This window comes from Capsicum annuum, chromosome 8 (genome assembly GCF_002878395.1).
Source record: "Capsicum annuum cultivar UCD-10X-F1 chromosome 8, UCD10Xv1.1, whole genome shotgun sequence".
In the NCBI taxonomy this organism is placed as follows: Eukaryota; Viridiplantae; Streptophyta; class Magnoliopsida; order Solanales; family Solanaceae; genus Capsicum; species Capsicum annuum.
This window is the reverse complement of record NC_061118.1, coordinates 152,872,540-152,888,291: the sequence shown is the minus strand read 5'-3', so window position 1 is coordinate 152,888,291 and position 15,752 is coordinate 152,872,540. Positions and strand designations below refer to the sequence as shown.

Sequence of the window (15,752 nt, the reverse complement as noted above, 5' to 3'; positions counted from 1 at the left end):
ACAGCAACTTTCGAGAGCTTGTATACGACTTTAGAGGAGAAATGCAGCGATAAGAAGTTGTACAAGCTTGTCAAGGCTAGGGAGTGGACGGCCCATGACTTATGTGTTATTATCTAGCAGTGTATTATCACATTTTGTGATTATTTTTATATTTTTTATTTGTTATATTGTTATTTGTCCTGAGCTAAAGGTCAATCGAAAACACTCAACCAACCTCTCTACTTCATCAAAGGTAATGGTATCGACTGCGTACACTTTACCATCCCCAGACCCTGCTTAGTGGGAATACACTAGGCATTGTTGTTGTATAATTAATAGCTGCTAAAATAACCTACATCCTGATTTAATTTTCAAACAGTAAACTATTTATAGACAAAAAAAATGTGCCAACATTTCTCCCCTCCTTCAAAGCATATTTGTCCTCAAGCACTAAGTGTGGAGAATAGTAGTATTTCCCTCATTTTCAACAAATACTACTTCATCCTCAATGAAAACAATCCAAAATAGTTTCTTGCTCCAATGGCCCTGGGTGAATAGTTCGTCACAATTGAAACAGAGCCCCTTAAGTCACCTTTCCTCCATTTCAGATTTGATCAGTTTCTTCACAAATCCGACATAACGTTGAGGTGAGAATTAGTGGTCTTTGACATACCAGCATCTAAGAGTTGTGAACAAAAGGATTGTTCCTTGCATTCATATAGTCGATATGAACTTCTCGTCATAACCAAATCTGGAGGATAATGGAATTTAATCTCAACTGCAATATTATCAGCAATACCGCGATATAAAGTTAATTTTTGTGACTCTGCGAGTGTACCAGATGTGAAACTAACTACTCAAACTTTTCTTGGTAATCTGGTGAAACTTTGCCAATTCGCGCAACTTCTTACTTTTAATTGGTGGAATAAAACGAAAGTTACAATGGCGTTTGAATTCACTCCAAGATAGTTAATGCATATCTATCTCTAGCTATGTAGACACCTAATTTTGTCCCTCCCAAGTCCAATTTTATTCATTTTTACCTTACTTTACCATACACCCTTACCCACGTGATTATACCCTCCATAAAATGACAAAAATAACAACCCTTAACAAATTTTATCTTGTTTTGATCCTATCCTAACAAACTTTATCCTTACACCTCACCTACCCTACCTCTACCCTACCTACCCTACCTCACTACCCCACCCTCACCTCACTGGAATTGAATTCCACTCACAATTCCACTCACTATCTGCATATACTATATATACACAACAAAATAGAAAAGAAAAGGGGGGTCATCATCTTCTTCACCAAGAAATTCACAAATATACCCACACAATCTCTCTTCACACACTTACAGCAACACACACCAATATAGAGACCATTCTCAATTCCATTCGCAAGGAGACCATCCATCAATACCCACTACAATTTATTCATAGACCCACACACCCACTCTCAATTAACAAACGCAAAACACACACACACAAAAGACACATACACGCACATCGAGATAGAAAAATAGAGAGAGCGAGGGTGAACGAAGATTGGAGAGAGAGGGAGAAAGGGGTGAAAAGCTTAAATCGATCGAGAGAGAGAGAAAAGGCATTGGGTTTGACTATTTCCAGTGAGTTCCTCACCGGAAATTGATCGGGATCATCACTGAGAAAGCTCCGGCGGTCACTATAGCTACCATTCATTCACTGGAAAATGTTGAAAATAGACAGGGAGGTCCAATTCCGGCCACCATGGTCAAAACTCGACTGGACTAACACCAAAGCCCATCAGAAAAATCAAAAAAACTGATCCTCCCATTCCAGTTCTTCGGCGAAGCAGTAGCGAGGTACAAAATTCAGAGCGGGTTCGTCTTTACTTCATCATTTTTGGTTCGGCTAGGAGAAAACCAGAGCAAAAACAGATATATTGAGTTGGTTTTGTTGGTACTGAGGTTCGGTTCAAAGATTCCGGACACAACTCCATCTTTTAATTGCGTAATTTGGCATAATAAAAGCATTTGGAAGGTCCAATTCTATCTTCTCTCCTTTTAATTTTTACTCAATCGTGAATATTCGTGTGTTTGACATGTTTGAATCTTCATTGTTTGATGTCAGATTTGAATGTGAAAACTTGGTTGGTCAATTGCGTATTGAATTTGATTAGTTTTAATGGTGTGAGTGATAAAAGGAAATTGAGGGTGGGAATTGAAAATTGACGAAAAGGGTAGATTCAGATTAATTTCAATCTATGGTTGATATGAAACATGATAGAATTATCATATGTTGAAATGGACAGGCCAATGTAGGTTCGGGTAGGCAAATTTAGGATTAAGATTTTGATTGAATGTTTGAATGTGGAATGTGTTGAATGTTTTTTTTAGTTTATCGCATCTAATTCAAAATGTATTCATTTGGTTGGGGAACGCCCCAAAGTATTTGTATATATATTTATTCATCGAAAAGTGCCCCGACGTACTATGTTGGCAAAGGCGGATCGAGAACAAGGCCCGAGGCGTCGGGTAGCGGGAGCATAGTTCGTAGTAGAATAAGTTAGATAGGATTTATCTTAGCATTTTTTTATTTTGGACTGTATAAATTGTACTGGACACTATATTTTGATTCATTTTGTTTTTGTCTGTTTGTTTGTGTGTTTTTATGTGTTTGTGTGGTTTGTATATTCATAGTGTCAAAATTAGCCGATACGTTCCACCAAGCGATCGTGGTCGAACCACGGGATCGAGGGGTGCCTAACACCTTCCCCTAGGTCAACAGAATTCCTTAGCCGGAATCTCTATTCGCAAATCGGTTTAAAGAGTCAAATGGGTTCGAAAAGAATTTTCCAATGGTGACTTGGCACACCAGATTATGCCAAGTGGCGACTCTGATTTTGAATGTAAAAATAATCCTTTTTCGGAACCAATCTTCATTTTGTAACTTTAATAAAAACCCTTTCGAACTTAAAAACATATATTTTTGGAGTTAAAAAAAGGGGTGTGACAAGCTGAAGGTCCCAAAGTTGTCAATTCCATTCCAAATGAAAAGAAGCAAGTTCAACTTTTTATTCTTCTAGAATTTGTTCGTGTCGGAAAAAGTGCTCACATCTGTTTAACGATCCCAAAGGGTCCTCATCGCCATTAAATTGTGGGAAATCCAGCTTTGTATGTCGAGGAATGATGGAACTTGCTCCTTCATATCTTGACCCTTCGGCCACTCTAGTTTTACCCTTCCAGCCTTGATTTTGACTGTAATGTTCATATGATTTAGAGTCGACTTTTGAATTTACTAAACCCTTTGAGTTCATCTAAGCGAGCATTTATTGCTTTTTGTCTAGGTAAATTGGCAGCACGTTCTTCTAGAAAAAAGTTCACCAACTGTCAATTGATGTTGAATATAATCTTCCATAACTCCTTAAACTGCTACCAAGTTAGGATCCCTGAATATGAATCTAGTTATGGATATTGTAAGATGAAATCTAATGTTTTATTTCTACGACCCATGGGGTTGGTTCATTAAGAGATACCTTACAATCTCTTGGGTTAAAGTACTCAAAAATTGAAATACTTTTTTCTTACCTTTCAATTAAAATGAAATAACTTTAAATACAATTAGTGGATTAACCACCTCCTTAATAACTTTGTGTGGCGTAAATGCGAAGCAAACACCCCTTCCATCCAAAAATTTTTGAAAATCAAGGGCATGGACGTGAACGATTTTGTAACAATGTTTTCCCTCTTTTTGTGACTCTAAAGTCCTTAGTTTGTAGTGCATGGTAAATACCTCCTTTTGTCTCTAGTAGGAAATGCAATTGAGACTCCTTGAAAAGTTTGCATGTCATGTGCGGTGAGCGTAGTTTTGTAACTCTCACGCATACTTGTATCATCTAGAACTTGCCCCGTTAGTCCTCAAGGTTAATTGTGATTATGCTTCATTGGTGAAGTGATCTTAGGCCTTCTTTGTGAACATAGGAACCTACTTTAGCCAAAATAGCTTACCCGTACATAGAAAGTATCCATAGTCACCCATTTTGAGCCTTCAAGCCTTTCTTTGTCAACCACATTACAAGCCTTGAATCATTTGAATTTTATCCGTCTTTTGAACCCTACCCTCCTTGAACTTGGAAAATGAAACTAGAGGCCAAATGCATAAGTTGGGGGTGAAAAATTTTGGAAGAGGTGACCTTGGGCCATGGTAATGTAAGTGGATGCCTATAAGTTAAGCAAAGACAGCAAAGGAAAAAGTGAAAAATAAAGGAATATTTAAAAGAAGGAAAAGCATAGATTGCAAAAGAAATAAACGAATACATGATGCCTTCAAAGAGATAGGTGAATCAAGGTACCGAAAGTAGGCATGTGTGAATTTTGGAAACAAATGAAGTGGCTCATGGTCAAAAGTATGGTTGAATAGTGTGATGTAGATGCTCAAGAAGGGTGCAGTTACATTGTTCCTAAATGATATCATACCCTTTCCCGAACGTACGTTACAAGCAACAACAACATTCTCTTTCTCAATACTCGTTCGCATTGAGAGATTCTTTGTGAGAGTGAGTGTTTGAACCTAAAATCCCTTGTTGCAGGATAGATAATTTGGTGTGTGGTATTTCCTTTCTGTAAGGAGGCATGTAGACAAATTGACGCGGGTGAAATTGTCATCTTCTGAAAATGAGGCAAAAAAGTGTAGTGGAGTTGCTATCGATAGACAATCACTTCTAGAGAGTTAGTGATTGTTGCATTGTTGTTATTTAAAGTCTTTTGCATCTTTGAGATTGTGCTTCATGTTGAAAGGAGTTGTGAGAATAGTTTTACCCATGCTTGAGAGCTACTTGTTGGTGCTAATAAGTTCAAAGTCATTATGATCATTTGGTCGTATAAATGGGCTTAAAATTGCATAGTTTCATTGAGTAAGAAGTAGTGTTGCTTGAGGACAAGCAAAGGTTTAAGTTGGGGTGTTGATGAGTTGGTAAATTTACCACTCATTGACGCTCAAATTCGTGCACACTACTATGATTAAACGGTGCTAATGAGACAAATTTGTCATTTGAATGCACTAATTCAAATGTTTTGTAGGTACATAGGTAATGGGAAGAAAAGAAGTGCAGTGAGCTTAAAAGAGATCAAAAAGGGTAGTAGTGCAAAAAGCTGGAAAATCAGGAGCTGGGATCGACCTCAGTAACCGCGATCGCGGCCACTCAAGACCAGGTCAAAGCATGGTGATCGCGATAGGTTCAATGCGATTGCCGGAGTCACGATTGCGATCAACTAATGGAGATAGCGATGGTGCGGAATTATCCCATGGGCGGACTGGTCATTTCACCCAGCTGGTTCCAATTCTTTAAAGGGAAAAAACCCTTTCACTTTAGGACATCTCAAACTAGAATTCAATTTTGGCATTGCGAAAAACCCTACTAAATTGGGAAATACTATTGTAGTTAATTTTCCAAGGATTTTAGTTGTAATTGAAGTTGGATTTGAGAATATCCTTACTCCGCCTCTCCAATGGAAGCATTGAATGACAGTTTTGGTATATTTCTTTTCTCAAACTTCATGAGTAGCTAAACATCTATCTTAGGGTTATGTTGGAATACGATGCAAATATGTGTGGGTCTTGATTGTTAGTGCAGATTCTTGGTTAATAATGATGGGTTTCACTAATACTTGCTTGTTGGATAGGAATTTGTGGGTGAAAGTCCCAAATACCCAAAATCTCACATCATCCTTGAAAGAGGGATGTGGGTATACTTTTAGATCCTATATCATCCTTGAAAGACGGATATGGGTGACAAGGTATTTATAAACAATAATTAGATGTTAGCTTAATCTATTACATTGTCTTAGAAATAAAGATGGATTGTGAATTTGCTCTGTCTTGGGTATCCCAATTGAGGTTTTGGGTTGATATGTTTGCCACACTCATGAGGTATTCGAAAGGATCCATGGGTGACATTTTGGTGTTTGGTTGAAAAACTAACATCAAAACCCCTAACCTAACCTACCCATGTAGTCCTTAACTAGAGTTTGCATTTGATTTTCATGTACCTATGCACTATTTGCCCCTAGAAAAACATAATCCCAAGGCTATTCTCCTATTGAAAGTTTATCTACAATTGTTGCTCTTAATTGGTAGTTCGAGTAGATTTTGTCAACACAACCTTTAAAACCATACCCCCCAATTTTAATTTATGTTTTACTTTATGTTTACATTACGGGTAAACACTTAGTCGCCTTTAATACGCATAGGAGTCAAATACTAGTTACACTCCTCGTGGATTCGACTCTAACTCAAGTTGGGTTATTATGTTTGATAACGATTGCCTTGCCCATATATCATGGAGTAAGTTGAGTGTGATCAAAATTAAGGAAATAACTTGCTACAACCATTGATATGAGAAAGTGGAGGAATACCTCTTTACTGTTGTCCACGGAGAATTAAAAACAACATAATTAATAGATAAGTTATACTAATAACGGCCGGAGAAAAATAGGAAAACATAATTAATAGTTGCTAAAATAATGTACTTTCTGATTTAATTTTCCATCGGTTAAGTAAATTGTTGATAAACTAAAAAGGTGTGCTAACATGAAAGTAGTAGTATTTCCCTCTTATTTAGCAAATTCTTAGTCATCATCAATGAAATCAATCCAGAATAATTTCTTGCACTGATGGCCCCGAATGAATAGTTCGTCAAAATTAAAACAATCCCTTAAGTCGCCTTTCCTCCATTTCAGATTTCGCCAATTTCTTCACAAATCTGGGGTGTTGTTTACATGAGAAATTTGTTATCTCTGACCTACCCGCATCTAACAATTGAGAACAAATAGGTTGTTCCTTGCTTTCATAAAGACGAGATAAATTCGTCACGTAGCCAAATCTGGAGGACTATGCAATTCAATTGCAATTATTATCAGCAAGACTGTTGATATAAAGTTCAATTTTTTCTGACCGTGTGAGTGTACCAGCCGTGAAACTAGCTGCTCAAACTTTTCTCGGTAATCTGCCACAGGCCCAATCTGTGCAACCTTGCCAATTTGTACAACTTCTGACTTTTGATTGATGGCCCAAAACAAAGGTTACAATGGCATTTGCATTCATTCCAAGACAGTTGACGCATATCTGTTTCTAATTGAAGAAACCAAAGTTGCGCACTCCCCTCCAAATGAAAAAAAGCAAGTTCAACCTTTACTTCTTCTAGAGTTTGTAGGTGTCAAAAAAAGTGTCCACGTCTGTTCAACCATCCCAAAGGGTCCTCATGCCATTAAATCATGAGAAATCCAACTTTGTATGTCAAGAAATGATGGAACTTCCTCCTTCATATCTTGACCCTCTCGCCACCCTAGCTTTACCCGTCCAACCTCGATTCTGACTGTAATGTTCAGATGATTAAGAATTCCAAGCGAGCATTTATTGCTTCTTGTCGGGCTAAATTGGCAGCACGTTATTCTTGGAACAAGTTTACCAATTGTGTCAATTGATGTTGAATTTTATCTCCCATAACTCCCGAATCTGATACAAAATTGTTACGGTTCCAGATATGGATCTAGTTATGGGACGTTGGAAGACAAAATCTAATATTTTCTTCTAAGAGAGAACCTGCAATCTCTTGTGTTCAAGTACTCAAAAACTAAAATATTATCTGGTTACCTTTACATTAAAGTTAAATAAATGTAAATAGAATTGGTGGATGAACCACCACCCCAAGTAAGAAGGAAATGAGAAAGTGGAGGAATAACCTCCTTATTGCTATCTACAGAGAATTAAAAACAACATAATTAATAGATAAGTCATACTAATAACTGCCTAATAAAAATAGAAATAACATAACTAATAGTTGCTAAAATAATCTACCTTTTGATTTAATATTCCAAAAATAAACTGTTGATAGACTAAAAGGGTGTGCTAACAGCTTCCCACTACCCCAATTTGATGGAGAGTGGGAGTGATGTGTTAATTAACTGTTGGTTCTCTTTCTTCCTTTAAGAAGAATAGGGGAACTCCATCCATATTTGTTCTGAAAGAACACACTAAGAAAAAGGGAGAGAAATTGTTTTTCTCAAGATACAAATCAAGTACATCCACTTAATTCACGTCAAAAAGAAAGCTATGGCAGCTTCAGATTTGTTTCTTGACTGACTTATTGATAATCGAATTGTATGTGAAAATCATTAAGTTTACGATTCTGAAATCATTAACCCTTACATAGACATAATAAGATGGGCGCTCCACATCGGGTTAATAATGATTGAGATGATCCTAACTCTAACACCAAGATGTGGGACTCAACAGCACCCAGTACCCATTCCCATTTCCCAGTTGCATCCAAGGTTGGGACCTAGTGGAGAATTAAGTTGGTTGAGAACCTGATGGCTCAAGTTCAAATCCCAGTAGAGACAAAAAAACACTTGGAGATTCTTCCCATCTGTCCTAGACTTGGTTGATAATATTACCTAATATCTGATATTTGTTGCTGGTGGGAGATGACAGATATCCCGTGGATTTAGTCAATGTGCATGAAAACCGCCCAGACACCACGGATATCCAAAACAAGGTACTCTTCTTCTAATGCAGCAAAATTCACAAAACAAGGTTATCAAAAAAAAAACCCAAAAAAAGGACTAACAAACATTGAATCAGCCATACATTCTTCAAAAGTTTTCACAAATAAAATGTCAAATCTCAAGAAAACTCTTCTACACACCATAATAACACATATATTCCACATAAAGCACACAAATTTATGCCAAAATTTCAGCTTCCCAACATACCCTTAACTAAACTTCCTAAAATTATCTGTAAGAAAACAACTGGGTATCTGAAAAAATGGTAACTTTCTGCATGTACAAAAGTGCCCAGAAACACTCAAAAAGAAAAATCAACACCTGAGTTAGGTCTACTAAAAAAATAGCTAATTCTGAGTTTTTACTTACACTATCATGTATAAAAAAAAAAATGAAAGATAAACTCAACAGAGGTTATCTAAAAAAAATAAAAATAATAAAAAAATTAGGATGACGATACCTCAAACGCGAATCCATCAGATAGCTGCTGGAAGAAAAAAGATTGGGAAATCTGGTATTTGGTAAAAATATTGGTAAAAAGAGTCTTGGGATATCGTTAAAATCAAGGAGCGGCAAATACCCAAAGCTGGAAATTTATATGAAATTATTTTTGCTGTGAAGTTGGTTGCTTTTATGTGTTTAGGGATTTTCAACAGTGCTGAAGGCCCTTTACTCCCTACTGACCTGAACTTTTTGTTCTTTGAAAAGTAGAGCGAAATTACTAAAAGAGTCTTACGGCTTAATAACATAGGACCAAGAGATAAGAGCGGATTGATGGCGATGACGTGGTGAAGGGAATCTATGAGAAAAGGTTTTCAAACTGGGTTACGACTAATGTGGAACCAGTCCCCTAATCTTGAAGACAATTTTCATTTAGATATTTAAAATCATAGAGCGGCAGATACCCAAAGATGGAAATTTATTTAAAACATTTTTGGTTGTGAAGTTGGTGAGTATGTGCTTGCTTTTATGTTTAGGGATTTTCTAGAGCATCGAAGGTCCCTTGCTGACCTGGTTATGTATTCTTGACTTTTGTTCTTTGAAATAGACCAAAATTACTAAAATGGTCCCTATTCTTTAGGATGTTTTTATTTTTTTTCTTTTTTTTCTTTTTTAAGGCTTAATAACAGAGTAATTGACACCAACGGATAAGAGCTGACTGTTGGCGATAACTTGGTGAAGGAAATATACGAGAGAAGGTTCTTGGAATGAGTTACCATCAATGCGAGACCAATACCTTAAACTTGACGACGATTTTCATTTAGACATTTCGAATTACTAAGAGTTTTTAATATTAATAATAGAAGAGTTTCTAAAGGGACAAAAATCCGATTAAGTTCAGCAAAACATCAACAAACATATTGCATATATTCATGTAGGGACATCTCTGATCTATCCACTTTGTTATATCCACACTAAGTTCAAGGCTGACAACTCTTCAGATCAAGCAAAAAGTTTGTAAGACCAAATAGTTAATCTCATGGTCTTGATCTCACAAGTGTGATACACATTTACATGGATGTTATAATTACTGGAATCCTCTCAAATACATCTTAACAAAAAAAAGTTTCATTTTTCTTGAGGTTCTTGCATAGTAAAAGCACTCTAACGCGGAAAGCGTGGTATCTATGGGGAATCACATCATTGTTAATAGCAGTTCATCAATCAATGCATACCAAATTGCAACCATTCCTGAGAGGGATCTATTTTACTAATGCTCATGAAACTAAGAAAACTTTCACCAAATAGGAACCAACAAGAATGATAAAACATGTTTGGACCTTACATAAAGGAAACTTAACTGAAGCAGGTGCACGACAGTACTTTCTCGAAACCACTTTTATCCAATGCAAAGTGCAGCTGTAGAAAAATTTGTATGCAGAAAAACATGAATGGATTAAGCACTTACTAACTGATTTACTCAGAAACAATCCATACATAGCTTTCTTCCACAGCTTTTACACTCAACAATTAGAACAATTCCACTTACAAAGGACCATAAAGCAACTGTTACAAGTATAGACATACAAGAATTTCACATCAACTTCAGACAACAGACAAAATAACATGAGTGTATTGTTCACATCCTCACTAAGTAAGTACTCCCTCCACTTCAATTTGTTTGTCTTATTCTCCCTTTTTAGTTTGTTTCAAAAAAAAATGTCTCTTCTCTTTTTAGACTCTTTAATTCTAGCTTTTCACTGACATATTTAACATCCCAAGATTAAAGAAATTGAAGCGGAGGGAGTGATAATTAGGCAAAACGGCATATGAAGATACAAACATATTGAAACAAAGTGATGAAATTGCATCTTAACAATGACTCAATATAAATATGTACAAAAATAATAAAGAAAGGAGGCGTATGGAAACATTGATCCAAGTAGGACTCATCAATAAATGGTGCAAAACAAAATTGGGCTCGGGTTCGGGTCGGCGGACAGTTGCTCCACCGCATTTCCTCGGTCTTCAGCCATGCACACAACTGTCAATTTTGGAAACGTTGCGAGACAACTACCAATTTTTCTTTTGTCACTACATATACTACTTAGAAAATATTGAGAAAAATGATTCAAAAGACCCCTCAAGTTTCCAATTAAGAAAAAAGGATAAGTGGGTCCCACAAATTTGTTAAAAAAAAACTAAATCTTTTTGAATAACTGGGATAGTTGTTGGACAACTACATTAGTTGTCTGAACAACTTTGCGCAGTTGTTGAACAACTTTGTAGTTGTTGAACAACTTCGCAAAATTGTCGAAAAACTACCAAAGTTATTCTACAACTTGTTTACCGGAACAAGTTGTTGGGACGAAAAAACTTTAAAAAAAAAAAGTTGTCCCTCCCAATCAGTATGAACCTTTTGATCTAAATTACCACTCATATCAAGGTAAGTAGACAATATTTTGGCCAGCTTTTGTATCTCAAACGACGGCCCGGAACGTCTCCTTCGCGACATCGAGTCATAAACTCGGATGCGCCGCTTTTTTAGAACGACGACAGCCAATGGAATTCATCACCACAATTGATTGGGATTTACACTCCATTGACCAAATGCCAAGGTAAGCCAGCCAGAATGCTAAAACGTTTGATGATGTTGATTAAGCATTCCTCGTTTCGAAAAACTTCCGGCTGTTGTTGACAATACCTATCGTAGGCATTATTGATGTAAGCTTTGTACAAACAATTGCCTTTTGTGTATCTATATTGTTCTTGTGTTTGCAACTTGGCCTTCTTTCAGAGGTAATAAAAAATGACATCGATATGCTGCACATATTATCAAACATTTCGAATTACGTAACGAAAAAATCAACACACGGATGTAATTAAATAAAGTATTAATTAATAGTAATATGTATGGCCTTCAAACCTCATCATTCCAGCAAGTTTTGGGCTGTGACGTCAAATAGAACCAATTCTTTGTTCCGGGATGTACAACAACAAAGTCGAACATATCAAAACCAAGACTCGATTCGTTCACTTTGTAGCGCTCGTCATTTTGTCTTCTACATGATGATTTATATGTGTTAATGTCAGGTTCTTACAACAAAAATTGTATAAACCAATATCCATAAAATTGATTTTTGTACCTGCCGGCATGATGCTTTAACAGCCTATCGGTAATTCATTCTGAATAGTCATTGATCAACTGTATTAGTTTTTTTGGAGCCTCGTCCGAGATGTTGAACCCTTCAAACGAGTAATTCTTCCGTTCTCCCAAAATGACAGGCTCCACTTTTTATTCATCTTTGGAAGCAGTTAATGGATTATCAACTGTCATATTATGCTCTTCGGCAGTAGCTGTGACATCCACCTGAAAGCCAGAATTGTCAACGCAAAGTAGAGATATACAACAGATTTTTCAACTGTTGCAATAGATAATTCTTATGTTGCATCAGATGGATTATCTGTTAGGACAAGTTTGAACAGGTAAATCAGAGCAGTACGATAATTTCGAACAGATGACCCATCTGTTGCAACATAAGACTCATCTGTTGAAATAGATAACAAATTTGATGCAACAGGTTAGACAACATTTGCAACAGATGTATACATCTGTTTGATAATTTTCAGCAGATGTATCATCTATTGAAACAAATATGTGCTTGTTTATTTTTTGGAACAGATGATGTACATTCACCTTCTTCAGTTCATGCTGCTCTTCTGTGGCCCTTGCACACTGAATATCGGTACAAGAAAAAGACAGAGGCGTTGCAATCTTACTTTTTTTTATGATTGATGATGCCTTGGAAGTGTCTTTCCTTCTTCTCTTAGACGCCTTGATCTCTAGTGGAGTGTCTGGATATGAAATCCTCTTTGATAGAATGACACCCCTCTTAGATGTCATTTTCTTTACAGAAGCAGTTAGTGCATTAATAGCATTAATCACTCCATCGTGTTTCGCCTTGCAGTCTTGACATTTGCATGAAGAACATTCACTAGATGCGGCAAAATATGGAGAAAAATCTGTACAACCATTATGATCATAATCATAATGGCTTGTTGTTTCAAAAACTGTAAGAGGAGCATCATTAGCCCCACCCTCCAAAATTATTTTTCTTGCGATGGTTGTTGCTCCAAACAATTCTATTTTTATTCCATCAACAACCTTATGGTCCGATAAAGTTTGCACAGATCGTAAAGTAAGAAAAAATGGCATCTTCAACTCTCGGTTGGTCGGAACAAGCCACAGATGGACAATCTAAAATAAATCGGTACATATATTAAGAATGGTGATGAAATCATTTAATCATTAATTAAAAAAAACTTGATTAGAATTGGACTTACTGCTTCCTTGGGGGTTGAAAAGATCAACAAATTTTGCATTTTTATCGGTTTTGGCCGACAACCATCTCAGAATTCTTGGACAAGAAACTTCTTCCTGGTAGTTCACTTGTTGACTCAAATAAGGAATGACTTCAAATGCCCAAGCCTATAACATAACGCCAATAAATTAAAAGTATTATTAAATAAAAAAATGATGAATCATATCATGAGAAAAGAAATATTTACCATGAAGGCCCATGGAAAACCATATAAGTTGACTGTTTTTGGCGTTAATGGAGTCAACAAATATTCGACAGTCATTTTGAAGCTTTCATAACCCCAAGGATAGTTGTTAAATGCCTCAAGATCCTCGGAGAGATTTATTAAATTGAGGCTTATGTTGTTGTTAACGTCTCTCGCCCAAAGAACATTATGTACAAATCAAACCAAGCACAATGATTGCTTGTTCTTCTTTGAAAGTCCTTTACCTTTCAATGCTTCAATCAAATTTTTATTTTTGAAGCTTGGACCAACAATGGACATCAGGTCATCACGATTACTCGACTTGCCTTTTACTTTTTTGGGTGTGCGGGGTGCTTTTTTTGGGTCAGAGTAGGTTAACTTAAGAAGGAGAAGGAGGATAACATTTTAGTCCGGTAACTATGGAAAGCTCCTCCCAACCAAAACAAACAGGCATGCCACTGTAATTTATCCACACCTCATCCATCTTATCTTTGTTTTCATACATAAACCTACGCTTGAGAAGATCATATACCATTTTCATCTGGAAATGAGCATTGTTGTCCTCCGGCAGATCAAGATATTTCCCAAAGCAGCTTTCCCTGAAATAAGAATTCAATTTTTGATCTCAAAGTATTTTTCTGAAGGCATCGAAAGATTTTTCCATGACTGACTTAACCACGAGATCACCCGTTAAATCTGTGGCACCATCGCACTGTATTCTCACAGGGTAATGATCAATGCTGAAGGTTTTGACCAACTCTTCGACGGAAGGGCTATTAGCATTTGGATCATCTCTTTTGAAAGATTTCTCGTCCCCGCGTTCATTATCTTCTGCTCCTGATTGAGATAACGTTTGTAAAGCAAGCTCATAGAGTGGTGGATGTAGCTGAGCTGCTGCACTTGTTCCTTTACTTAGACTTGATTCTATTTCTTTTATTTTGGGAGCCATGTTATCTTAAATTAACAGGAACATAACATAAATTATAATTGATTAATGCATAATAGTAATATAACAGTTCCAACAGATAACTAATCTGTTGCACCAGGTATGTTATCTGTTGCAACATATAACCGACCTGTTGCAACGAATGAGTAATACGTGGGAACCATAAAAATAGCACTATCTGTTACACCTGATATTTTATCTGATGCAACACATAACTGACCCGTTGCAACGGATGAGTAATCTGTTGAAAATAATAAAAACAGATCACTAATCTGTTGCACTAGGTATTTTATTTGTTCCAACATATAACCGACCTGTTGTAACGGATGAGTAAACCGTTGGAAAAAATAAAAATGGATCACTAATCTGTTGCACCAGGTATGTCATCTGTTGCAACAGATAACCGACCTGTATGAGTAAATCGTTGGAAAGAATAAAAACAGTCCTAATATGTTATAAAATGAATAGTAAACCGTTGGAAAGAATAAAAACAGATCGCTAATCAGTTATCTGTTGGATCAATATTGTTTAGATTTCTTCCAAATAGAAGAGTCGTCTGTCGCAATAGATGAATGATCTGTTAGATTGTTCACCTGCTGCATCAGATTTTCATAGTTGCATCAGATTTTTAATCTGTTGCATCAGATTTTAAAATGAAGAGTAAACTATTGGAAAGAATAAAAACAAATCACTAATCATTTATCTGTTGGAGCAATATTGTTTAGATTTCTCCAAACAGAAGAGTCGTCTATCGCAACAGATGAATGATCTGTTAGATTGTTCACCTGTTGCATCAGATTTTCATAGTTGCATCAGATTTGTAATCTGTTGCATCAGATTTTCATTTATTGCATCATAGTTTTATTTATTACATCAGATGTTTCAACTGTTGCAATATCATTTCTACCAAGACAAACAACAAATCAACCCAGCAACACCAATATATCACACACACACATACACACTAAGAACATCAACTGTGACCTAAAATCACCAATAAATTCGAATCAACGGTATGACAACGAGAAGAAGAAATGCAAAAATGCCAAAAATTAGGGTTTTATTCAGTCCACATTTCAATACCAGAAGAGTAGTTGGCTCAAGTTCTTCTGTTTCTTCATAATTTTTTACCTGTGAAAAAGGAAATGAGAGGACGAAAAACTCAAAGTTGTTGTCATCGGAGAAGTTTTCACATCGATTGACGGTTGAAAGTCGAAAAGAAACTCGCGCGACTATTTGTTGCCGGAGGTTGAAGGGAGAAATTTTACA

The 15,752-nt window shown here is 36.4% G+C and overlaps 1 protein-coding gene across 3 annotated transcripts in view; it reads right to left on the bottom strand.

Annotated features, from left to right (window-relative positions):
- LOC124886438 (alpha-crystallin domain-containing protein 22.3-like) overlaps window positions 1-10,986 on the bottom strand; it is a 25,804-nt gene extending 14,818 nt beyond the window's left edge. For 2 of the 3 annotated variants that reach the window (XM_047394656.1, XM_047394657.1), the window contains exon 1: window positions 8,991-9,465. In XM_047394656.1, coding sequence (XP_047250612.1) covers window positions 8,991-9,007 — 17 coding nt within the window. In that variant the 5' untranslated portion in view covers window positions 9,008-9,465. Of the gene's footprint in view, window positions 1-8,990; window positions 9,466-10,897 lie in introns of those variants that run through there. The other variant, XM_047394658.1, reaches the window with a different exon arrangement.
- Window positions 10,987-15,752: the final 4,766 nt, after the last annotated feature.